Here is a 24,717-nt window from a genome sequence, read left to right as displayed (position 1 = left end):
ATGACGACGTGAAAACAAGTCCCAGAAGAAAAACTCACACGCGTGCTGCGAGGGCCTTACCTGGGTTGATGACCACCCAGCCGCCCCGCTCCTGCTGGTGCATCCACGCTCGCCAGCCTCGGGCGCCCTTCTCCCCAGCCCGGGGCTCTCCACTGTCCCAAAAGGGCTCAAAGAACTCTACCTGTTCAGATGTAAGACACGGAGGTTAGCCCAACTTGTACAAAACTGCTGAGTCACCAGGCAAATTAGGTGCGAGCTGGCATAAGAGAGGCTATGCTTCATGAAACCTTGCCCGTCATCAGTCTCTGAAGTAGATAGAACACACACCCCAAAACAGAAAATGTAATTATCTAGTGTGTGTGTGGGGGGGTGGGGGGCGGGCAACCTCCACGGTAGCCCTCAGGGCTATGGGATTCACACCCTTGAGTATGCGCAAGACCAAGAATATGGCAAAAGTGATGGGATGACACGTCCAAGATTGGGTTTCAATGACTGGCCTAGGTTGCTGAGAAGGGTAGGAGCGGAATGGTTTCCCAGTTCTGACCCTGGTGGGCCAGTCTAACAGGAAGCACTGGCACTGCCAGGCCCCCTAACTGATACCCGAAGTCATGCTGCTTTCGAGACCTTCAGAGGGGCAGGGGAGCCAAGGTTTCATCAGGACAGACGCTGAGGTCCTGAGGACATGGCCACATCTCAACTCTCTGCTCCTAACACCTGGCACAGCGCCCAGCACCTAGTAGGGACTCATTAAACACTTGCTGGCACAGAGCTAAACACGGCAGGCACCCAATGAATAAAAATCCTGCAAGCCTGGCCCCTCCCTCACTCATCTGGACGTTAGGTCTGCAGTGTGTGGTAACCAGTTCAGTGGCAATAATTCCACATGGAACAGAATGTGAACACAGCAAGGAACAGGAAAGCAATCATGCTATCAACCAACAGCAAGGACTTTAAAAGAGAGCCAGTAACTGGCTCAATGGGAGCTTTTGTAGGAAACCTTTGAGGAGGATACCAGGCTTCGAACGGGCACACCGTGGGCCAGGAGCCGCAGGATTATCCAGCCTGAGCCCCGGAAGTGCCTCGCACGCCAGGAGGAGGGGCGGTGTCCAGGAGAGCCATGAAGGGCAGGGCGGACATCATGACATGGGCCCTGGATGCTGAGCACACGTCAGCCACCTCAGGAAGGGAACTGGAAGACTACACTCCCTCTCTTTTTAAATTTATTTATTACTAGAGGCCCAGTGCATGATTAAATCATGCACGTGTAGAGTCCCCTAGGCCTAACCTGCCATCCAGGCCATATCCACTGCCCCGCAAAGCCTAGCACGCTCTGCGGACACTGCTGGCAGCCTGCTCCCCGCTTTTGATGGCAGGGGGTCCGCTGGTGCCGGAGCGGACACACAGCTCCCCGCTTTCGATCGCGGGGGAGCTGGGTGTCTGTCCGCTGGTGCACCAGGCCTTTCGAAAGCCTCCTTTCGCTTTCGATCGCGGGGGAGCTGGGTGTCTGTCCGCTGGTGCCGGAGCGGACACCCAGCTCCCCGCTTTTGATGGTCGGTGGCGGGATGTGGGCTCGCTGCCCCAGAGGCCCCTTCTGTGCCACAGCACAGCCATGGCGCAGACGCTGAGCTCACGCCACCACTGGTGACACGAGCTCAGTGTCCCGCCAGCCCAATCGGCCACCCCGGCCACCCCGAGTCCCGCCCCCTCGTGCCTCCTGGCCAATCATGGGCATAGCGAAGGTACGGTCAATTTGCATATTACTCTATTATTTTTATTTATTATTTGTAATTGATTTCAGAAAGGAAGGGAGAGGGAGAGAAAGGTAGAAACATTAATGATGAGAGAGAATGGGGATTGAGCCCATAACAGGGGCATATGCCCAGACCAGGAATTGAACTGTGACCTCCTGGTTCATAGGTTGATGCTCAACCACTGAGGCACACCAGCCTCGCTACACTCCCTCTTTACAGGTTTTATTTACTCAAAAAAACGTGTTTTCTTTTTAAAGTGTGATAAAGGTTATAACCAATTTATTCATTCCACAGAAACACAGACCAGTAATACCAGACTCTGCCTGCTTATGGTGACGATTTACTCATACATACAGAAAGTCATTAAACAAAAAGCTCTATTTCAAGGTTGTCATGTAAATACTTTGTAATTACCTGTGCTGTTAACCCCAAGAGCTTGGATCAGGCTCTGCTGACACATCAGAGGAGAGGCTGCCGATGCCCCACAGTCCTGGGCAGGGCCCTCCCCCGGCCCCATGAGAAACTGCTCTCATCAGGCTGCGAGTGTCAGCAAAGGGGTGGCCATGAGCATGACCCTGACCCTGACCTTGCGCCCCAACCACACACCCCATGCTCTGCAGAGTTGGCTAAGAATCACTGCTGTAGCACAGCATACTCGTAAGTAGCAAAATAGGTCTTAAAATAACTGTTATCTGGCTTACTATACGAATAATCAGTTATCCCATTATTCACCAATATTCTTTAACCCAACTTTGGCGAATTAAAATAGATAAAAATAATAATGATATTTCTCTTCTGAGGCCTACGCAATGTGGAGGACGGGAGCATTTTGAGAGCGCAACCACCGCCACCATGAGCCCGAGTGAGATGAGGAGCTGCAGAAGCGGAGGAGGGAGAGTCTAACACGGCCCACTCTCCATGCTCACACAGCCGGTCAAGAACAACCCAGGTGCTCATCAACTGTCGCAACAAGAAGCAGCTCCTGGGCCGAGTGATGGCTTGACAGGCACTGCGACATGGGGCTGGAGAAGTGAAGGAGATGTGGCCCGAGGGCCCCGAGAGGCCAGGGCAAGAAGTCCAAGCCAGTCCACAAGGAACGGCTCCTGTGCAGGGACTCGGCCATTGTGGTCCTGCGGAGCCCACTCATCGCTGGCAAGCAGGGGTTCCTCCCTGCTGTCAAAATTCACACCCCCGTCCTGCAAAGACCTGCCCTTCGACAGGAGAACAATAAAATCCTGTGTTTTTTCTAGTGGGGAAAAAATGATGATAAAAACAGTCTTTATAGGCAATTCAAAAAAATTCTACAAGATGGAGCCCTAACCAGTTTGGCTCAGTGGAGAGAGCGTTGGCCTGCGGACTGAAAGGTCCCCGGTTCGATTCCGGTCAAGGGCATGTACCTTGGTTGCGGGCACATCCCCAGTAGGAGGTATGCAGGAGGCAGCTGATTGGTGTTTCTCTCTCATCAATGTTTCTAACTCTCTATCCCTCTCCCTTCCTCTCTGTAAAAAATCAATAATATATATATATTTAAATATATATATATGGTATTTTAAAAATACTACCACCACCGCCATAGCTGGTTTGGCTGAGTGGATAGAGTGTCAACCTGCAGACGGAAGGGTCCCAGGTTCGATTCCAGTCAAGGGCATGTACCTCGGTTGCAGGCTCCCAGCCCTGTTAAGGGGCATGTAGGAGGCAACCAATCAATGTGTCTCTCTCACATTGGTGTTTCTCTCTGTCTCTCCCTCTCCCTTCCACTCTCTCTAAAAATCAATGGGAAAATACCCTCAGGTGAGGATTTAAAAAAAAACCCACCACCACCTCCCATGATCCATCCCTCCCCCCAAAAGAGAGAGGAGCAGGGAAGGAAAGAGGGGGAGGGAGAAAAGGGCCGAGAGAAAGGAAAGCGGAGCTCCTACCTGTCCTCTGGTGGGCAGATCTTTGACGCTGTCGGGTTTGAAGAAGGTGAAGTCGACCATGGCCTGGAACAAGGAGACGGCCTTCTCCGCGTGCCCGGCCTGGCGCAGGAAGTGGCACTGCTGAACAAAGAGCGCTGAAAGCAGGCAGAGAACTCTGGTTAACACCATCGAGGAAAAATAACCTGATTTCTAAGATACAGTAACACTGAGAACATCTTCTCTCTGAAATCAGTTACTGTTGCATTTTCAAAGCTGTGATACCTACATGTCCTGCTTTAAAAGGCCTCACAACAGCTCTGTAATCAAAGTATATTCATTTAATTTTTATATAAAACCATCACAGAATACAAATATTAACAATAAAAACTACATATACATAAATGTAAGGCAAGAGGTTGGTCTGAATATTGGTTATCAAAAACTCAAAGGATTGTTTCTCAGATAGATGCTAGCAATCCCAGGAAACTTCCACGATGAAGGTGGTGAAACACGGAGAGAGAAAACAGAGTCCCCACCTCCCCCCACCCCAATAAGAAGACTCACTTATGTCCCTTTTCCCCCTTACTTATGGCCCTTGTTTAAATGCTAGTTATGCCCACAAGAAAATTTCTAGAAAAGGATGGCATGGTACTTTTTTATTTTTTACCAGAACGCCAAGATCTGTCCTCAGTGGATCACTAGATGGCATTATTCACCAGCAATTTTCATCATATGCTCAGTCGGCTGTAACCAAATCAAGGTTCCACGCCTGAACATTTCAGTTTGCCTTAAGTGTGGTGCAATTCCATTTACTAAGTAACGATTTGAGCACATCACAAATGATAGCAAACACACGGCTCGTTATGCCAGTGTGGTAAATGCTTGTTATCTCTAGAGCAATATATCTAGATCTTTAGGAGTTCATTGCAATAGCAGGGTTTTGACCCACTAACTGCCGGCGGTGTGCCAGACACTGAGCTAGACTCACCATATATTTTCACCATGTAACACTGTAAAGCAAGTAGCATACAATTGTTGCTGAGGGAGAAACAGGAGCTTAAACAGGTTAAGGAATTTATCCAAGGTCATACCAGAACCACTGAAGGGCAAACCCAGGATTCAAGTCAAGAGCGACATTCTCTAGCTCCTGCATACCATGCTGCCTCTGATATCTCACTACTGGACAAATTTATATTCTAGGCTCCTTTGGCACACACCAAAAATGCTAACCATATAATACCAGTAACCTCTATCCCTGTGCAAAGATTTCCAGTCAGTGAGGGCATCCCACAAGCATTACTGCCCGAAACCCTAGGACTGGGGGTGATGGGCAGCACAGGTACCTCAACAGACCAGACCGTTAGCAGCCAAAGTGGTGATGAGTGTTGACTGTGCCTCCCTGGTTAGTAACCAGAGAAGCTGGAACTTCTAGGCCAGGCATACTTTCCTAACTCTACTGTCTCTACCGCCCCAACACTAAGAAGCTGGAGGGGAAGAACCCATCATGGTCAAAAGGAGTCATAATAGTTTTTTTCTTGATTAATCAATTTTTCAATAAGGTTTATCAACTTAGACTCTTCTAAAATAAATCAAAATAAATTTTCATTTTCAATTAAAGTCAAAAGCATTATTCCCTGCCCAGCAGGTGTGGCTCAGTGGTTGAGCACTGACCCATGAACCAGGAGGTCACAGTTCAATTCCCAGCCAGGGCACCTGCTCAGGTTGTGGGCTCAATCCCCAGTAGGGGGCATGCAGGAGGCAGCCGATCAATGATTCTCTCATCACTGATGTTTCTCTCTCTCTCTCGCTCTCTCTCTCCTTTAATTAAAAAATAAAAAAGGCAGCACCATTCCTCCCACGTCAATGGATCTGGTCACTGTGTCCTTACCAAACATGGCCTCTTCGGTGCCAGGCAGCTCAGGGTGAGATAAGATGCTGCCGTCCTTCACAGCAGACAATGTACTCAAGCATTTCCCATAAAGGCTGTGAATTTTTGATATTGAAAAGGTGCTGAACTGGCTCTGGCAAAACAAAAGGTATTTCTGCCAAAGGGCTGTATTGTTGGGGTGTAGGAATATCAGTTTCTGCCACTCTTTGACCAGCGTGGACGGCTCCCAGAACTCCGTGCAGAGCTTCAGCTTGGCGAGCTTCAGGTCCACGCTGCTCGGGTTGCTGTCGATGGCCCGCTCCAGAATGGCCAGCTTCTTCTCCAGGATGAGCTTCAGGGACCTCTTCCGCTTCTCCTGCTCGCCTTCCTCGATGGCATACAGGCCAGGGCTTCTCATGACCTCGTCCTCAACAACAAAAACACCCATTTACACATGCACAGGGAACCGCATCCTCCGGATCCCAGCTGCTCAGGCAGCTGCTTACAAGCCCCAGAGGGTTCCTCATCTCTCAAAATGAACTGCTATTTGGACTTTGTTGATAACCACTAGTTTATCACAATTTCTTCTAATGGCAGCTCAGTTCCTTGGGTCCTTGTGCCACCTAGTATACTGATCTTGTATTTATTTCACTTGACTGGCCTGCCTATTGTCATTTAAAACTTAGATTTATGTATCAATAACTAGCATGCAATGCCTTGAAAACCTTTTCTGGAATCAATTTGACCATTAAAACAGTCAAATGAGGGACAAAATATAATTGTATAAGTTGTTCAAAAAAACGTAAGTGGAACTAAGACAACCCGTGTATTTTAGAAAGGGCGCACGTAGCCCTAACGAGGTAACTCAACAAGCAGCCCTACTCTTCCACATTCTGCGCTCTCCGCAGGGTCTGTCTGGACTTCCCCAAGGCCCCCCCTCCTGGTGAGCATCCCGTCCTCTTCCAAGATTCTGCTCAGACTTCACCTTCTCTTGGAAACCCTTTCTTACTCTCTATGGCAAGTCACTCCCTCATTCCATCCCCAAATTACACATTAAGGCATTCATCTCCCCAGATGCACGGCTCTTCACACGCCAGTCTTCTCCCTGCACTCTGGGCAAGCTCAGGGCAAGGGCTACAGTCTAATCATCTTTACATGCCCAGAGCCTGGGCTCCTCCTGGGAGCTCACCAAGCACATCGCTTTGCCAGAATGAGGACTGCCATGCTACGTGAGGTAGGAGAGGTGGGACAGGGATGCTTACCTGAAAAGCAACGAACGCCATCCACAGCTGAGTATCCCGAGGATTCTCACGCACCCTCCTGTTAAACTCCTCCACCCTGGCCTTGAGCAGCGCGTTCTCACGGTCTGGCTGTGAGTCCGGCTGCTTGGATTCCTGCTCTGCAGGACCTTGTCCTTGTAACCACTGGGTGGTGGATTGATCATAAATCCCCAGAGGGTTCAACCAGGTTGTAACAGGAGGAACCACATCGTCCGAGTCCTTCACTGGGATAAAGGAGATGGGTGCAGACGAGGGAGGGTCCGTTTTACTGCTAACGGCAACTCCGTCGGTGCTCATCAACCCCACGTTCTTCTTCGTGAAATAGCGCTCTACATGCTGGTGCGCACGCTTCTTTCCCGTGGGAGCCCCCTCCCAGGATATGCACTGCTTCTTAGGGTTAATGCCAAGGCAGGAGTCTCCTTTCCTCTTGTATCTTCAGTTTGAAAAGGAGAGAAAGTTATTGAGGAAATATGTGCACTAGCTCTGAATGGGTGAAGGCTCATCACACTTAAAACTCTTGTTATGCAGGTTAAATGCATATATTTAAATTCACCTTACCTTCAAACTGTCTCTATTGAGGAAAATAGGATTAGCAATGAACTTTTTCTGTCCATTTAACTTATTCCTCTAACACTTCAAGTCTTCGTTAAGGTCTCATGAGTTTAAGATCATGCCTGCCTCCTGGATGTTGGTAATTTACACTTTCCTGGAGCTTTGTAGTTCGAGTCCTGTCACCTACATTACGTCGTTTGATCACAATCACAGGCGACAGGCAAGGCAGGAGCCATCATCCCCTCCTCTACACTCTTCCTAAATAAGGACACTGAGACCTCAGGTGACACCAAGTCATCTGTCTCCTTTCCCTCAGTATGGTCCTGTGTCCCTACTTAAAAAGATAACATATAGGTCTAAGATTCTTTTTTAATCCTGAAACTAAGTGTGTCAAATAAAATTACATCTGGCTATTTTCTACCCGAGAGGAAAAGAGGCTGGGTTCTGAAACGCTTTTATGGAACGTGTAGGCGTCCCCAGAGTTAGGAACACATGACTACCGACTAGCTGCACAAAAGCTCAGGAAAACTGTGCACTTCTCTGTATACATGTTATATAAACAACCCAATTTAAAAATGGGCAAAAGATCTGAACAGAAGTCATAAAAGAAGACATGAACGGCCAATAAGCACATGAAAAAAGTGTTGGACATCATGAGTCATCAAAGAAATGCAAATTAAAACCACAGAGATATGCCACATACCCATCAAAACAGCCAAAATTAAAAAGACTGACAATACCAAATGTTGGTGAGTAATCTGCAGGGTAACCAGGACCCCCATATGCTGTCGAAGGGCATACACACTGGTACAAGCACTTTGGGAAAAGGTCTGGCAGTTTCTTTGGAAAACTAAGTATAGACCTACCCTATGACCCAGTAATTCTATTCCTAGGTATTTACCCAAGAAAAAGGAAACCACATGTCTACACAAATACTTGGGCACAAATCTTCTCATAAGCTTTATTCACAACAGCCAAATACTGGAGGGAGTCCAGGTGACTGCCAACTGAAGAATGAAGAAACCAATGGTGGTAAATGCCACAACACGGATGAAGCTCAAAACCATTTCGCTGCGTGAAAGGAGCCAGACACAAAGGAGTACACACTATCTGATTCCATTGAACATGAAATTCTAGAAGAGACCAAGCTGACTGATGATGAGAAACAATTAGAACAGTGATGGCCTCGGGGGAGGTGGGGTGTAGACTGACTGGGAAGGAGCATGAGGAAACTTTCTGGGGTCACAGTGTATTCTCCATTTTCACAGAGGTCTGGGTAATCCAGGTGCATCCCTCTGTCACACTCAGCAAATGAAGATCTGTGTATTACAATATATGTAAATTTTAAATCAAAAGAAAAAAAAATGAAACAAATCTTAGACTAATGATATCCATGCTGAAGTATTTAGGGGTAGTATATTGATGTTGGCAATTTACTTTGAACTGCATCAAAAACTAATATGGGTTGATAGATGAATGGACAGATATATAAGGCAAATATAATAAAACTAGAGGCCCGGTGCATGAAATTTGTGCACAGGTAGGGTCCCTAGGCCTGCCTGGCAATCAGGGCTGATGAGGTTCCCCACCTCCCCACCTCCTTCCCTCACAGCCCATTCAGCCACTCTCGCTCCCTCAGTGCCCCACCACCACTGGTCACCCGCCATGTTCCACACCGCTCCCTGGTAGTCAGTGCACATCATAGCAAGCGACCAAACTCCTGGTCTCCCGCTCGAACTCCCAAGGGGACAATTTGCATAGTAGTCTTTTATTATATAGGATGGTAGAGTGTAGGGGGCAGGTATATGAATGTTCATTGTAAAATCCTTCCAACTTACGCTGTATTTTTTTACATTTTCATAATAAAGTGCCAAGGGGAGAAAAGGCAGGAGACCCGCTGCCATCTTCTGTAACTCCCAACTCCCGGGAGCTCGGCCCCGACCCCCTGTGGCTGAGCCAGCACCTCGTTGGCTTCCCACGGCCATCAGGTACCCGAGAAGCTCTCTGCTTGCCTCTGCTCCCTCGCTGCCCAGGTGCAGTGAGTCCACTTTGGGGGAAGCGTGTCTCACACATACGTACGAGCTCTCTCAAACCCTCTCTTCATCCTCTCTCCCAGCTTCGCCTAGATTATCTCCAGATTACCTCTCTCCGTCCCATTTATGAGTTAAAAACAACTTTAGCAACAGGGTGAGGAGATAAAATAATGCTACAATTGCTCTAAATAAGCCTATCATTCCCCAAGGAACAAATTTAAAGTAAAAAACTAGTTTTGTTCTCCTTCGTTACTATTTTATTTTCACTAAAAATGAATATTTTAGAAATTCATATATCTAAAACAAGTTTACTGAGTTTTCTGAATTTAAAACTGCATTTTGTAAAACTAATTTTAACAGCTGCATTTCATAACAAATTAGATGAAAATGATGAAGGTGAAAAAATAATATTACTGGTCCATATTTTTAAGCATCTTCTTTCAGATATGTGGGTATGTATAGATTTACACGTATATACACACAACCCATATTAAAATAGTTATATAGCTTCAGACTTTTCTGCCTATTTTTTAAGTATTTTCCCACACCATTAGTCTTAAAATATGTAATTTTTATTGGCTTCAAGCTGGTCCATTTGGGCATATGCCATAGTTTAACCATTTCCCTACTGTGGACATTTAGGTTGTAGCCAATTTATCATTTATCACAGAATCTTAATAACTGGACAGGACCTCTTGGCCTTATATCCCATGATTCTCTACCTTCACTTTTGATTACCTGTGAGCTGTTTGGGGACAGAGATTGTGTATTATTGTTCTTTATGTTCCCAACAGTGTATCACAAAGCACTAAATACCTAAAGGGTTTAATAAGTATTCAAATATTTTTTATTAACAGATTAGAGGAGAAAAGCTTAAACTCATTACTGAAGCAAATACCATCACCTAGTTTTATGATTATCTAGTGATGTAAGCTGAAAACATTTTGAAAAAGTCATTACCATTTAATGTAATTTTTTAAATAGGGGGGGATAAATAAAAGGCTTTTGCAACTTTTTAAAATGGCATATAGATTAGATCAAATGGTTTCCAGACAGAACATCATAATTATTTCACGGTATTTTTAGATTCATTCATGCAACAAATACTTACTGAACACCTATTATGCCAGGCACTGTTCCCCAAGCACCATGGATAAATAAGGTTAATCCGACCTGGGTCCTGATCTCAAGGTTTAAGTTTTCATTTTAGAATGTAAGATAAGATACGCCTAAAGAACTTAGCAATGGGTAAAAACCCAACAGAATCTACAAGAGGATGGGTGAGGCCAGCCAGCCAGAGACAGCTCTGAGAGAGTTCAGGAGAGAGATGTTACTTCCCACCAGAGAAAATCAGGGGAAGATAGGATGGGTACCTTGCTATATCTCCTCGGTAGAGAGACTTGTACTCCCAGTTTGCAGGATCTGGTTTCTTATCTGTTCTGAAGGTTTCTCCTGTCAGAGCCTGGATGTCCTCAAGCCAAACACAGCGGGGCCCAGCAGCAGCAGCATTTTCTTGGCTGTGGGACAAGGGAAGGTGAAGGAGAGAAAGGGAGAGGCACTTAACCTTCCAGTTAACATTTCACATTTGCAGCAACATGGAAGTTACACGTTTCAAACTCCACACAGCATCAAGGGAACGAGGTACCCAAAATGCGTACATGCCAAACAGACGAGAAGAGGACGCCTGCTACAAACACAGGTTTAAAATAGAAAGCAAAACCTGTCCACACCACGTGGCACTTCACCAGAAAACAATCGCTCAGAAATTAACCTGAGGGATATGGGGGTGCTCTTTTCCAAGTATTCCATTTAAACTACTGTAACCTGAATGTCAAATATATTCATAAACAAGCGATTTTCTTTAAAAAAAAGAAAAGAAAAGAAGGTGGGCTGCTCTTACTTCCCCTTATTTGAAAGTGCTCAGGTTATTTATTCCAACCCCCAACTCAACAAGGACAACAACAAAGGCCACAGTTGTGAATAGTTCCGCCTCAGATGTCACTTGGGATAAGTCTAAGTCGCGCTTTCCTGGCCTGGGCTCTGTGCACGGCTCTGCCTGCGTGGACGGACCTCCTACACGAAGGGCAGAGAGCGCCCGCTGTAAGCCAAGACCCTGATTTATCCCTCTGAACCAATCTGTGAGCTGGCAGCCTTTCAGCTCAGATACGAATGGAGCCACTTCCCTAGGAGCCCAGTGAGAGGGGAATACACACTGGGGAGGATTTTCTGGCATCTAACACCTTTCCTCCTGTGAAGAAAATCAGTGCATAATGCTGCTGACAGATGCTGCCAAAGGTCGCAACAGCCATTAACTGTTGTCCCATCTGCTTTTTAGCTCTCCCCGATAGAAATGAAGATTCTGGAGGCTTCTAAATCATTCTTGGCCAGGAATACAAGAGAATGGTATTTTAGGGACACAAAGTAGCAATTCAATAAATATCTGTTAAATGACGTGTCTCCTGTTAACAGGGTAATGGTAACACTGTGGAGGGGTTTCTGTCAATGAAAACCTTAAGGGTCAGGTAAAGGGAGGGAAAGAGACGGATGCATTCCAGAAAGAAAGAGAAAGCCAACTGGGAGTTAAACAAAAAATAAAAGGAAGGGCCAGCAGCAGACCATCCCTGGGGAGTAAACAAGCCCTTATGCCTCCCCCGTTGAGTATTCAGGTCAGGAAGTAGGATGTGGTCTGGGCTGCACAGAGGGAGGAATCTGCCTCCACCTGAAGGTGAAGAAGAAGTCATCCTAGGAAACAAAGGTCAATTCGAAGCTATAGCCTCTGGGGAAATCGGCCCTTGATCTGGAGACCCACATGGTGTATTTCCCGCCATGAATCCACTTTACTAAGACGCAGAACTCACTAATCAATATGGGAGCAAACAATTCTCCCAGGTCACCGTCCCACAGTGAGACTGCAGACATTAATACTAAGGAAGTAAAACAGAAGGACAAGAACATTTTATTTTTGTCTTATTGGGGATGTTCTGCAAAACATCAACAAATTTAAAAATGCTGTCCGGGTCATAAAACTATCAGGAAGTTGCAAAGATCGCTGCTGCCGTGGTTAAGCACAGGCTGAAAACAACCATCTTTCAAGTTCGAATGGTGGCCCTGACTGGTTTGGCTCAGTGGATAGAGCGTCGGCCTGCGAACTGAAGGGTCCCGGGTTCGATTCCAGTCAAGGGCATGTACCTTGGTTGCGGGCACATCCCCAGTAGAGGGTGTGCAGGAGGCAGCTGATCGATGTCTCTCTCATCGATGTTTCTAACTCTCTATCCCTCTCTTCCTCTTTGTAAAAAAAAAAAAAAAAAAAAAAAATCAATAAAACATATTTAAAAAAAAAAAGTTCGAATGGTGGTTCCTGTGTGTGTTCAGGAAATCCTTTGGAGCTTTTTTGCCTCAGAGCTAACAGTGAATTTTCAGAAGCTACAATGATTAACATACTTTTCTTTGAAGACATGCCAAAAAAGCAAGAATATCAATAATACACTCACTCATTCACATAACAAAAATGTATTCGGTGTCTGTATTACTCTGGATCAAGCCCTGGGCCAAGGCTGGGAGGTACAATGGTCAGCAGGGGGGCATGGCTCCTGCCCACATAAATTCAGACCTTTTTGCTTGACCCCTTTATTTATCCTCCTAGAGCAAGTTTGGGTTACAGGCAGAGCACCTGAAACATGCGGAGGGCTAAATACACCTGGGTACTCTGAGCCAGGGGCCGGCATGTCCTCCAACTCTCATCAGACATGTCCTCCAACTCTCATCAGACAACAGAAGGGTCCTGGAAGACTGCGGCGTCCGCCTCTCCAATGGAAACTCTACAGGCCACGTTCCAAACCTGCTCCACACAGAGTTCTCACTGGCATCAATGGGACGTCTAAGCACACAACAAAAGCAAATAACCCCGCAAGAATCGCAAAAATCTTATAGCACTAAACTTTTAGTATGCCGTGGACAGGTGCTTAACTTTTCTCTCTTCTCAACCGTATGAACAAAGAAAAAAAAAGTTAAATAGGGAATAATTCAAGTATTTTCACCACATACTCACTGTCCCACCTCTGGGCAAAGGGCCTCCCCATGAAGGGGGATGTTAGACTAAGCAGAGAGGAACAGCGACAGTGAGGACCTACGCTGTGACCGTTCTGCAGAAGGACTTGAACAATGCCCGCGAGGTAGACAGCAGCCCAGAAGGCGCAGCAATGAAGCCCTAAGGAGAGGAAATACTGTGGTCATGCGCTAGCTTACACCTCCAACTCGGTGGTTCTAAAAAATGTGAAATAAGAACAAAAGCAACTATTATTTTAAGGGCTATAATTAACCCTAACCAAAAAGTGTGAGAGGAGGGTGCACAGAGGGGTGAAAGTGACTAAAAGGAAGGTACATCACAATGAGAAGACGTTTCTCTTATTCTTGATAAATGTGGAGGCCAACGGCCCCTTCACGTGAACTAGCCCAGACGCCCACCGTGTGGATTTTTTTTTTGTCTAAATCAGATTTTTACATAATCATTACTGTGCTTAACATTTCTCAAATAAAATCATGGCCCTAATTTGTTACAAAATTTTCTTTATGTTGACAAGGTGGTAGAACTCTATTTTTTCCCCAGCTTTGTTGAGATATTTATTGACTTTGTTTGACTGAGTCGAGTTAAATAATCATTTAGCTGCTTAAGTTATGGCAGCAATCGGGGGAGAAAAATTAAAGATTTAGAAGATCGCAGGTGTTGAGAGCAGGACACCTACCTCAGTGTCTCCGGTCCTCTGTTACCGCCTCTGAGGCCTCTGGGGGATTTGTCCTTTTCAGAGTCAGTGTCTGGCTCAGACCCACTGCTACCTGACTGCCCGCGTTTCCTCTTGGTTTTCTTGTGGTGCTGATGCTTCCTTTTCTTCCTTTTCTCTTTCTTCTTTTTCCTGCTTGCTTGTCGGAGGTTTCTGTTCGAGTCACTTTCATCTGACAGCTCTGATTTCGGGGGACTCCTGTTTGGGAAAATCCACATTAGACTTTTTAGAAGAGGATGAGGGAAAATAATATGTAAATAAGAAATCAAACAAATATATAAAAGGACATTCTAAAAGTGCTCACACAGACTTACTATTTGCCCATATATTATAAAATGTCTTCCTGGATCACAACTCACCTTAAAATAAAAGTTGGATCTACAATAAAACCAGGTAATGAAATTCTAATAGCCTCTGAAGCTATACTTTGATATCTATACATTTTTAAATGAAAGTAATCTACCAGTTATTTTATAAAATATAGTATTTTTAAAAGCAACATTAGAAAAGGTTTATTTTCTTCATCATTACTGAAATATCTACAAACAACTCCTTCTCATGTGTCAACTACTCTCAACTTCCAAAGGCTTCTTCCGCTTTGGGAGAACATGGCTTCCGGGGATTCATCATATTAATGGACCATCTAGTCTATATTGGCGGCAGAGTGAGCTCATTTCTCAATTCAATGATCTACAACAATATTCTTTCAAAGCTGGGTAGAGATGTGTACCATTTTGCTTTCCCCAAAGTTTTCATGAGATTTTTGCTATGCTGTTGTGGAGTCTAGAACGAGCTACCCCCAAGAAGTGCCTCGGTGATATGCAGATTGCTTTGAGCTAAAGGCAGTTTTAGCTTCAGGCTCAAGAGAAACTTCTCCTCCCTCCCCCCTTCCTTAACTACCTAGAAGAACTTAAATTAGAGACCCTTGCCCATAAGAGATTGTCATAGCTTCTTCTGAGCTGCCTATAGGGCAGGAAACTTCTATTTTACTGAAGGTCTGCTCTTATTCTGCAATGACCTTCTGAAGGCACCTCCCCTCACCCCTCATTCAGGAGGTCTTATACACTCAATCTCCCTTTCTATCTCTGAACCTCCCATGCAGGCGGGGTCTATTTCCTCTCCCGTATGTGGGGTTCCCATGCACACGATATTAAATTCTATTTTCTCTTGTCAATCTACCTCCTGTTGAAATATTATTTTGCCAGCCAAAAAGAACCAGAGGAGAGAAAGGAAAAATTTCCCCCTTCCCCACATTATATTACGCAAGCTCCTTCTATTTTTACAAAAATGTTGAAAACGCAACTAAAGAAATAGCTGAATTCTATGTTTATCAAATATTCTAAAGGTTACTAATAAGGTTGGTAAATAAGAATCCCAGTGATGCCATTTCCCTCATGGGCTAATTACTGGCAGTAACTGTGTCACGCAGTTGCCACTGCAATGCAAAGGGGGGAAAGGAATAAGAGTGAGGTAAGGGAAAATAGTCAAAGGTCACCTCATTACTTTAAGTGAGAGTTTTACTTAGCTCTTCTATCACAGGGCTTTCTAAGGAGGCTCATTCAGGCTAAGCCACAGTGTCACCGACAAAGCCTCAAACTCCATCTACCAAAGCACTACCTCGTCAGCGGTGACCCTTCAGAAACAAGAGCTGCGGCCTCTTCAGTTTGTTGGCTCAGAGTTGGGACGGTTTCAACACAAAAGCTTGGGTTGCTCAGCCAATCTAATTCTGCACATGCAAAAGAGAGAAAAGACCAATGAAACGAGCTCAGTATGATTTCTACAGCAGGAAATCCATCTGACCAGCTGGCATCCTCCTTCACAGCCAATGTCAGCCAGACATTCAGAATAGTCCACAGAGGCTGAAGGTAATCCATGAAATTTTTATTTCACGGGGCATGGGGCTTTGACACACTCTAAAATATTTCAGACTGAAATCCTCTGTGATACGAGGCTGTGGATTAAGCAAAAGCCATGTAACAAGTGTGGCCTAAAAGGCAACCAGGCTTTATGCATTCCCTCCACCCTCCTGAGCACGAAGGCTTCGTCAGCATTCGTTTTCAATGACCTCAAATTTGATCCAGGCAATTCCAAAAAGTTAAAAAATCAAGTCATGCATAAAAGCCTGCCATGCTTACCATTATCACAAAAGAGTAAGGTATTTTCTTTAAAAGAATAGCTAATGTTCTATCTCAGTTAACATAAACCTGTCCTTATAACAAACACTCCTCTGAAAATAAAAACACAAGGGTGGCTCAGTTGGCTGGAGTATCATCCATCCCATACACCAAAAAGTTGTGGGTTTGATCCCCAGCCAGGGTACATATGAGAGGCAACTGATCAGGTGAAGATTTAAACACACACACACACAAGGTGTCAATTTTTCTCACTAAAGTTAAAATTATGTAAACTACTAACAATGACTGCCCTGGCCAGCGTGGCTCAGTTGGTTGGAGTGTCATTCCATGCACCAAAAAGTGGCGAGTTCAATTCCCAGTAGGGCCATTGTAGGAGGCAGCCAACCGATTGATGTTTCTCTCTCCTTCTCTCCCTTCCTTTCTGTAAAATCAACAAATAAAAATAAATAAGTAGTAACAATGATTATTTATTAATAATAGATTAAATGTCTGAAACAATTTTTCCGCTTATCCATTAATTTCTAACTCTTCTACAATGAACTATTTATAACTTACTTATTTTCTAACTTTTAGGTGTCTCAACTATGAAGGAAAGTAAAAAAAATCATAGGTCGGGAGAAGGAAGGGGGCCCAAGGAGGGGCTTCTATTTGTCCTACTTTGTTTTAGGATGATGGGTGGTCAGGGAATATTCATAGGCTGAGAAGATGGGTGCAGTTAAAATAGAAGAGGGTAATTAGATTTTTTAACAGTTGTACTGGCATATTATTTATATACCATAAGTTTTAATCATATAAAGTGTACAATTCAGTGGGATTTAGAATATGGTATAAAATTAATTTAGGACATTTTCATCATCCCAAAAGAAACCCCATACCTGTTAACAGTCACTCTCCACCGCCCACCTCCTACTCTCCCACCCCAATTCCAGTCCTAGGTAACCACTTATCATTTCTCTCTACATACTTGCCTATTTTGGACTTTTAATATAAACAAGATCATACAACACACGGTCTTTTGTAACTGGCTTCTCTAACTTGACATGTTTTCAAGATTCATCCATGCTATAGCATGTACCACTACTTTATTCCTTTTTATTGCCAAATAACATTTTATGGATTATACCACATTTTACCTATTCATCAGTTAATGGACACTTGGGTTGTTTCCACTTTGGGGCTATGATGAATAACGCTGCCATAAATATTCATGTGCAGGTTTTTATGTGGACGTATGTTTTCATTTCTCCTGGTTTGATGTCTAGGAGCAGAATTGCTAGGTAACTCATGCTTGGCATTATGAGGAACTGCCAAGCTGTTTTCCAAACTGGCTGCACCATTTTATATTCCCACTAACAATGTATGAGGATTCCAATTTCTCCACATCCTTGCCAACTTGCTACTGTCTACCTTTTATATTATACTTGTCTGAGTGGTGTGATGTGTTTTCTCATTATAGCTTTGATTTCCATTTCCCTGATGATTACTGATATTGAGCAACTTTTCATGTGTTCATTGCCATTCATACTGGACTAGAAATAGCTATTCAAACCCTTTGCCCATTTCTTAATTATTTTTATTATTGAGTTATAAGAGTTCTTTATATATTTTGTGTTCTAGTCCCTGGTGACAGGTACTTCGTTTTCTTCACTGCTATACCCCAGCACTGGACCCAGTGCCTGGCATACAGTAGTAGGAGTTTAATAGATGTTTGTGAAAAACAGGAAAGGGAGGAAGGAAAATTCCTAAGGAGGAGAGGTACGTTAAAAAGCACAGGAAAAGGGGAAAGAAGAGAGGATTCTAAGTAAGTGCCTACAGTAGGCCAAGCACCAGGGTAAGCACTTTACATCCTTAGCTGTTAATCCTCTATGGGATTATGATCACTATTATATAGCAACGGAAACTAAGGCTCAAAGGGAGTAAGTACTTTGTAAAGTCATACCCAGTAAGTGCTAAACAACCCTTCACACAATCTTTTTTCTACTGTCTCCTTTTTCCTTCTGAGGTTGGTTCCCTTCCCTTGGGCCTAATTCCTGGCAAGAGGCACGTGAAAACAGTTCCTGCTGCTCGCTGAGATGACAATTATTTCCACAACAACTGGATTCTATAGTGAACAGAGGAAAAGAAAAGCGGGAGAGATATAGCAAACAACATGCAAGGAGAGGTGCTCTCGAACAATTCCAGTGTGTTTTTACATGAAGATTCTAGATGGTGACAACAGCTGGAGGAAAGGTAAATAAATACAATGTCAAAAACAGTGTGTGCCTCTCCAAAGTCCTTCACAAGGTACAAGAGGAGTTTTTAAGGGTGCAATTAAGGCATATTGGATCATGGGGGTGGGGGGAGAGTGGGGAGAGAGAGAGTATAAAGAACTAAATACTCTTGGGTTTTGAACTCAAATAATCACTGGCCCTCTGTGTGACCTTTCTTTCAAATGATCTTTTGTCTGTAAACCAAGCATGTCAAACGGGCCGCATGCGGCCCACAACGAATATTTTTGCAACCCAGCCAATATAACGGTATGTAAGAAACGTTTTAATAAAAATTTCGTAACTTAATTTTTACAACATCCTATTATACATAATTATTAATAACGAACTACAATGTTTGCTAATGACTGTTACTAGAATCGTGTTGCATTCATTTCCCTTCCGCGCCTTCCGCACAGGCGCACCATTTCTCTCCACTAATACTAGCAGCGGCCGAAACCGGTTTGGCTCAGTGGATAGAGCGTCGGTCTGCAGACTGAAAGGTCCCGGGTTCGATTCTGGTCAAGGGCATGTACGTTGGTTGCGGGCACATCACCAGTAGGGGGTGTGCAGGAGGCAGCTGGTCGATGTTTCTCTCATCAATGTTTCTGGCTCTCTGTCCCTCTCCCTTCCTCTCTGTAAAAAATCAATAAAATATGTTAAAAAAAAAAAAAAAGATCTAAAAAGAGACCCCTTGAATTAATACTAGCAGCGAATATTTTAGCAACCGATTGCCACATCATTGGTCTTAGACTGACTTGTTTGGTGTACGCAACAGGAAGTATTTTGTTTTTGGAGAACAAGAAATATAGGTTTATTTGCATTACGTTTATTAATTTGTGCAGTTATTCAGTGTATGGTAAGTTAATGTTCAAGAAAAAATATTAATTTTTATTAAAATGTTCTATTATTTTATTTTAACGATTACTCATTTATTTCAGCCCTTTGTATTCAGCATGTCTCTATCGAAATAAACCTACATTCCATGAAAATTGAAGCTTTTGTTTTTTGCGGCCCACATAAACTTAAACCTTGTTTATCTGTCCCGTGTCAGCCTTTGAGTTTGACATGCTTGTTCTAAACCAAAGGTCAACAACTCAAATCCCTACAGGGACCCGGTCCGTAACAATTACTGTGACACTACAGGGAATGACAATAGAAAGAAGAAAAAGACAAAACAAAAATATTTTGCCAGCCAAACAAATACACCAAATGGTTTCCAGCTTTTCCCGCTTCTTCCTCCAACTCCTTTCTTCCCAAACTAAAAGCAACATGAGGGCAGAAGCCATGACCACTCACTCCTGTAGTCCCAACTCCAAGCACAAAGTAAATGGACTCATAAATATTTGTCCCATAATTGAATGAATGAAGATCTGAACCATATCTTTGCATCTTTGTATCCCAGCACCTAATTTACTGAACAAATGGAAGAGATTTTCAAAAGTGTGCCATTAGGTAGGTATAAAGTACAACTATTATAATTCTTCTAGACCTCACTGTAAATAGAGATTTAATAAAGAATAGGGTATAGAATACTTACTACGTGCCAGGCACCGTTCTAGGCTTTGGGGGGTACAGTGGTGAACAAGATAGGCCAGGCCGCTGCTCCTATAGTGCTTATACTTAATCATAACCTTATACTCATCATAAATTCTGAATCACAACTGGATAAAGTATCCAATTCTATACCCATTCCCCATTCTATTATAACCAAATAGCACTGATGACTAGTTGTTTAAGTGAACTCAGGTGAAAGCCACACCTCCAGGGATGGTAATTCAAAAGACATTTCTAGGGCTCATTGCATCAATAAATTAGCATATGTATTAAGGATGGGGTTGTTACTTTAAAAAGAATGAGCCAAGCTCTTCATTTTGATCAAAACGCTTACTTTGTGACAAAGAATCTGACAGCACAAACATTCCTACAAAAAGCATCAGAAAATGTGGCTCAAAACTACACTTCAACATGTTGAGCCCTGGCTGGTTTGGCTAGAGCGTCAGCCTCTGGACTTATGGGTCTCAGGTTCGATTCCCATCAGGGGCGCATGCCCAGGTTGTGGGCTGGATCCCAGGTGGGGGGTGTGCAGGAGGCAGTCAATCAGTGATTCTCTTTCATCACTGATGTTTCTCTCTCTCTCTCTCTTCCACTCCCTCCCTCTCTGAAATCAATAAAAAAATATATATATATATTTTTTAAAATGGTGATTAAAGAGAACTTAAGCAAAGTCAGCTCTTGCACGAAGTACTAGTAAACCTACAATTTGAAAACACCCAGACCCCAAAGATAATGTATAAACAACCAAAACCAGAGCATTCTAATATCATAGTGTGGTGTCTAACACAAGTTCTCGAGTGAGAAGAACCTGTGTTCAAATACTGGCTTCATTAGTTGAACAACACTGAATAAAATAATCTGAGTTTCTTTCTTTGATTTAGCACTTTTTTTTACTGAGAGCCAGGCACTGTTCTAGGTATGCAAAACCAGTAAGACAAACCCAACATGACCCTTGGGGAGCTGACACACTGGCAGTCATTGCATGCAATGGAACAAATGCCAAAACAGAGAAAATACTCAGCATATAATCAGAGCACATACTTAGGTCCCCTCATCCAAACTAGATATGGATCAGAGAAGGCTGCCTGGAAGAGCGTCTCAGTTAAGACCTAAAGGATGAGAAGGACTTAGGCAAATATGCTCCCAAGAAACATCTAGGCAGAGGAAGCGGCTTATGCTATACTTCAGGGTGTCCCAATAGTGTTGAGGAAAGTTCTTTATAAAATAAATGAGCTAATAAATATGGGAGGAATGCTAAAATTAGAAAATAACCATTTTGTAACCCCAACAAAATAATAGATCTAAGCAATAATCATAAATGACTGCAAACATTATTAGGTGAAGGCTGACAGTGGAACGTTTATAAGGGGAGTGTTGCTCTTGTCATTTATCTTAGCCAGTATTTCTTGGACATTTCGGTATCCTGCATGGATAATGGTTGTAATGTCTGTAAAGTGCTGTTTGTAAAATACTGTATTTTAAAAATATAGTGGATGAACCCGGTTGTCCGGGAACCCACTGATGGATCTTCCCATCACTAAGGGAGAGAAAACTGGACAGCAGATCTTCTTGATCTGATTCAATACCAAGTACAGAGCACCTCCAATGAGCTATTTTCAACTAAAAGAAAATTATGCCTGAATCTAATTAACTCTCTAGATCTAATTACCAGTTTACAGGAAACACTGGGAGAAGCATATTAAATGACATCAGGAGGATTTGGTGGGAAATGTGTATGGGACAAACAGTCCAGTTTCCACAACAAATAAACCGCAGTGGAAAACGGAGGGGGGAAAGAAACCTTTATATTTAAAAGGTACCTTTTATATTTAAAAGAGACACACCCACAAAATGCAACGTTGCATCTTTTTTGGATCCCGACTTAAACCAACCAACTATAAAAGGCCACTTTTGAGACAAGCTGGGAAGTCTGAACATTGACTGACAATGAGACAATATTAAAGAATTATAATTAATTTCACTGAGTAATAACGTTGTTTAAATTTTTAAAAATACAGTACTTTACAAACAACACTTTTACAAACATTACAAACATTATCCATGCAGGATACCCAGATGTCCCATAAGTACTGGTTAAGATAAAAGACAAGAGCAACACTCCCCTTATGAACCTTCCACGTCACGCTTCCAAAACAAAAGGATAAGCCCTTGGCCTGTTATTCAAGTCACTACCTTCCCTCATCACCAGTCCCAACCATATTTCCCAAGGCTCCTCCTATGTTTCCAGACAAACTGGACTCTGCAGTTCTCTGCACAGGTCTCATGCTCCCCTTCCTGCATGCCTGTGAAGGCCCTGGAATGCCCTTCCACTAACTCTATTTGTCTAAACCCAAACCTCTTGAAGACCCGCCTCTAAAGTTAGCTCCTATACATAAAGCCGTATATGAAGCTCCCATGAGAAGTCATTATTCCTATAGTTCATCTATCCCAGTGGTCGGCAAACTGCGGCTCATGAGCTGCGGTTTGCTGCTCTGTTGCCTAACGAGTTTGCCAACCACTGATCTATCCTATATAATAAAATCCTAATATGCAAATCGACCAAACTGAGGAAAGATGGGTCACTATGACACGCACTGACCACCAGGGGGCAGACGCTCAACACAGGAGCGGCCCCTTGGTGGTCAGTGCGATCCACAGGGGGAGCTCTGCTCAGCCGGAAGCCGGGCTCAAGGCTGGAGAGCACACCAGCGGTGGCAGGAGCCTCTCCGGTGTCCACTGCAGGCAGGCATTAAGAAGCCAGGGGGCCCCGACTGTGAGAGGGCACAGGCCAGGCTGAGGGACCCCCCAAGTGCACAAATTTCGTGCATCAGGCCTCTAGTGACATCTATAACATCCTGCCTGGTACTGCTATTTCTTTGTTAAGCACCTACTCTTGTTCTCTACATTCAGCAAATATTTAGTGAACATCTGCTCTATTTTTGACCTATGCTAGGGACTAAGTGTGCGACAGTGAGCTGACACTGTCCTGACCACATGGAGATTATAGTCAGTAAAGGATGACCAAAATTACACTAATTATATAAGAAATTCCAATTATTGTAAGCATTACCAAAATACAGATGTAAGAGCCATCTGGGAGGATATGTATGTAAAGCAGGTGTCAGATACAATTAGACTCCGCCACATTAAGTGCATGACTTAGAATTACTTTGTTACAATTCACTATAGGCATACCTCCTATTACTGAGCTTCCCTTTAATGTGCTTCACAGGTGTTGAATTTTTTTTTCACAAATGGAAGACCCTCCACCAACAAGATTACAACTCGCTTAACTGCGGGGTAGTCTGGAAGCAAACTCAACATCTCGGAGGTACGCCTGTCAGCGCCTCAATTTTTACAACGCAGACCTCCTGGGGACGATTAAGGCTTACATGAAACACGTTATGCCCTCACCTGGCACACAGTAGGCTCTCAAAAAAAATAAATGTTAGTTCCACCCCCAGCAGCTGTGCCTGTCGAGAGAGAAACTGCTTGACTGGGCTTTGGGTCCCAATCCCCTAGCTCTCGGCCTAAAGATGTGAACCAACAAGCATTTCAGAAATGAGTAAAACAGGAGGGAGGGCATTAGAACACCCCGCATTTGCGCCAAGAGTTTCCTTGAGACGTGGGGCACCATTATCCCCACTTTATAGGCGAAGTAACTGAGGCTCAGAGAAAGCATGACTTCATCCAAGCCCCAGCTCCAGGGTCCCTCCTGGGTCTTTCTCCTCCCGTCACTCTACGACTCGCGCCCCAAAGAGGCCGGGACTCGGCCAGGGGCCCTTCCCAGGAGGCTTTGCAGCGCCGCGGGGAACTCTGGGACACAGGTGGATCAACAAATCCAAAGCAAGGGGGCGGAGAAACTACGTGTTAAGCCCGCCGAGTGACTTCTTCATCCCTTTCGTGCGCTTACCTTTCCTGGCGCTCCCGCTATCGGGAGCCTCACTAACGCCCGCAAAGGCCGGGAACAGCGCCATGGTGACAGGCCGCACCGCCGTTCCCGGATACGTAAATGGCGCCCGGCGAGCGGACGCCGGTAGTGAGGCCTTCGTGGTCGCGGTGCACTCTGGGAAGTGTGGTTTTCCTGACGCTCCCTCAGGCGGGGCGGAAAGGGGCGGAAAGGGGCGGGGCTGGCAGGGCAGGGTCACGCCCAGTAATTTTGATACCAGCAAGTTTCCGTGAGAACCGTTAAAAAGGTGGAGATTGAGAGATGAAATTGTTCAGAGCGGGGAAATGCTAGGAAGTTGGGATTACAATCCACCCCTGAACTCACGCCGTCACTTACTAACCGGGTTAAGTTAATCACACTCTCTAGCTCTAGTTTCCTTGTCTGCAAAAAGTTTAGAAAATTGAATGAGCACATAAGTAATGTACTTAATTAGCATTGTGCCTGGTTCCTGGAAAGCACTTAAAAATTAGCTTATTATGTGAGTTATGATTGCAAGTCCCAGGGAAAGCCGTGGGGTGTATCCAAATTTCAATAACTCTATCATGTTAAATATCTTAGAAATAGCAAAGAAGAATGCAAGGTCCTAACAAGTTCAAGTCTTTGCTAGTTAGAAAATATATTTACCCACCTATGAAGGATTCTTGACTAACCAAACAAACAAAAAACTAATC

At 44.2% G+C, this 24,717-nt stretch overlaps 1 protein-coding gene across 2 annotated transcripts in view; it reads right to left on the bottom strand.

The window, feature by feature from the left end:
* Positions 1-24,141, bottom strand: part of NRDE2 (NRDE-2, necessary for RNA interference, domain containing) — a 36,030-nt gene extending 11,889 nt beyond the window's left edge. For both annotated transcript variants that reach the window (XM_008148419.3, XM_054715836.1), the window contains exons 1-8: positions 24,011-24,141; positions 15,777-15,885; positions 14,124-14,357; positions 10,755-10,898; positions 6,779-7,229; positions 5,538-5,943; positions 3,671-3,804; positions 61-181 (exon numbers count right to left, since the gene is read on the bottom strand). In XM_008148419.3, the coding sequence (XP_008146641.2) occupies positions 61-181; positions 3,671-3,804; positions 5,538-5,943; positions 6,779-7,229; positions 10,755-10,898; positions 14,124-14,357; positions 15,777-15,885; positions 24,011-24,074 (1,663 nt within the window). In that variant the 5' untranslated portion in view covers positions 24,075-24,141. The remainder of the gene's footprint in view (positions 1-60; positions 182-3,670; positions 3,805-5,537; positions 5,944-6,778; positions 7,230-10,754; positions 10,899-14,123; positions 14,358-15,776; positions 15,886-24,010) is intronic.
* Positions 24,142-24,717: the final 576 nt, after the last annotated feature.

The sequence above is a fragment of the Eptesicus fuscus genome, chromosome 5 (assembly GCF_027574615.1).
Source record: "Eptesicus fuscus isolate TK198812 chromosome 5, DD_ASM_mEF_20220401, whole genome shotgun sequence".
Taxonomy (NCBI): domain Eukaryota; kingdom Metazoa; phylum Chordata; class Mammalia; order Chiroptera; family Vespertilionidae; genus Eptesicus; species Eptesicus fuscus.
The sequence above is the reverse complement of the archived record's forward strand: the minus strand, read 5'-3'. Positions and strand labels throughout refer to the sequence as shown.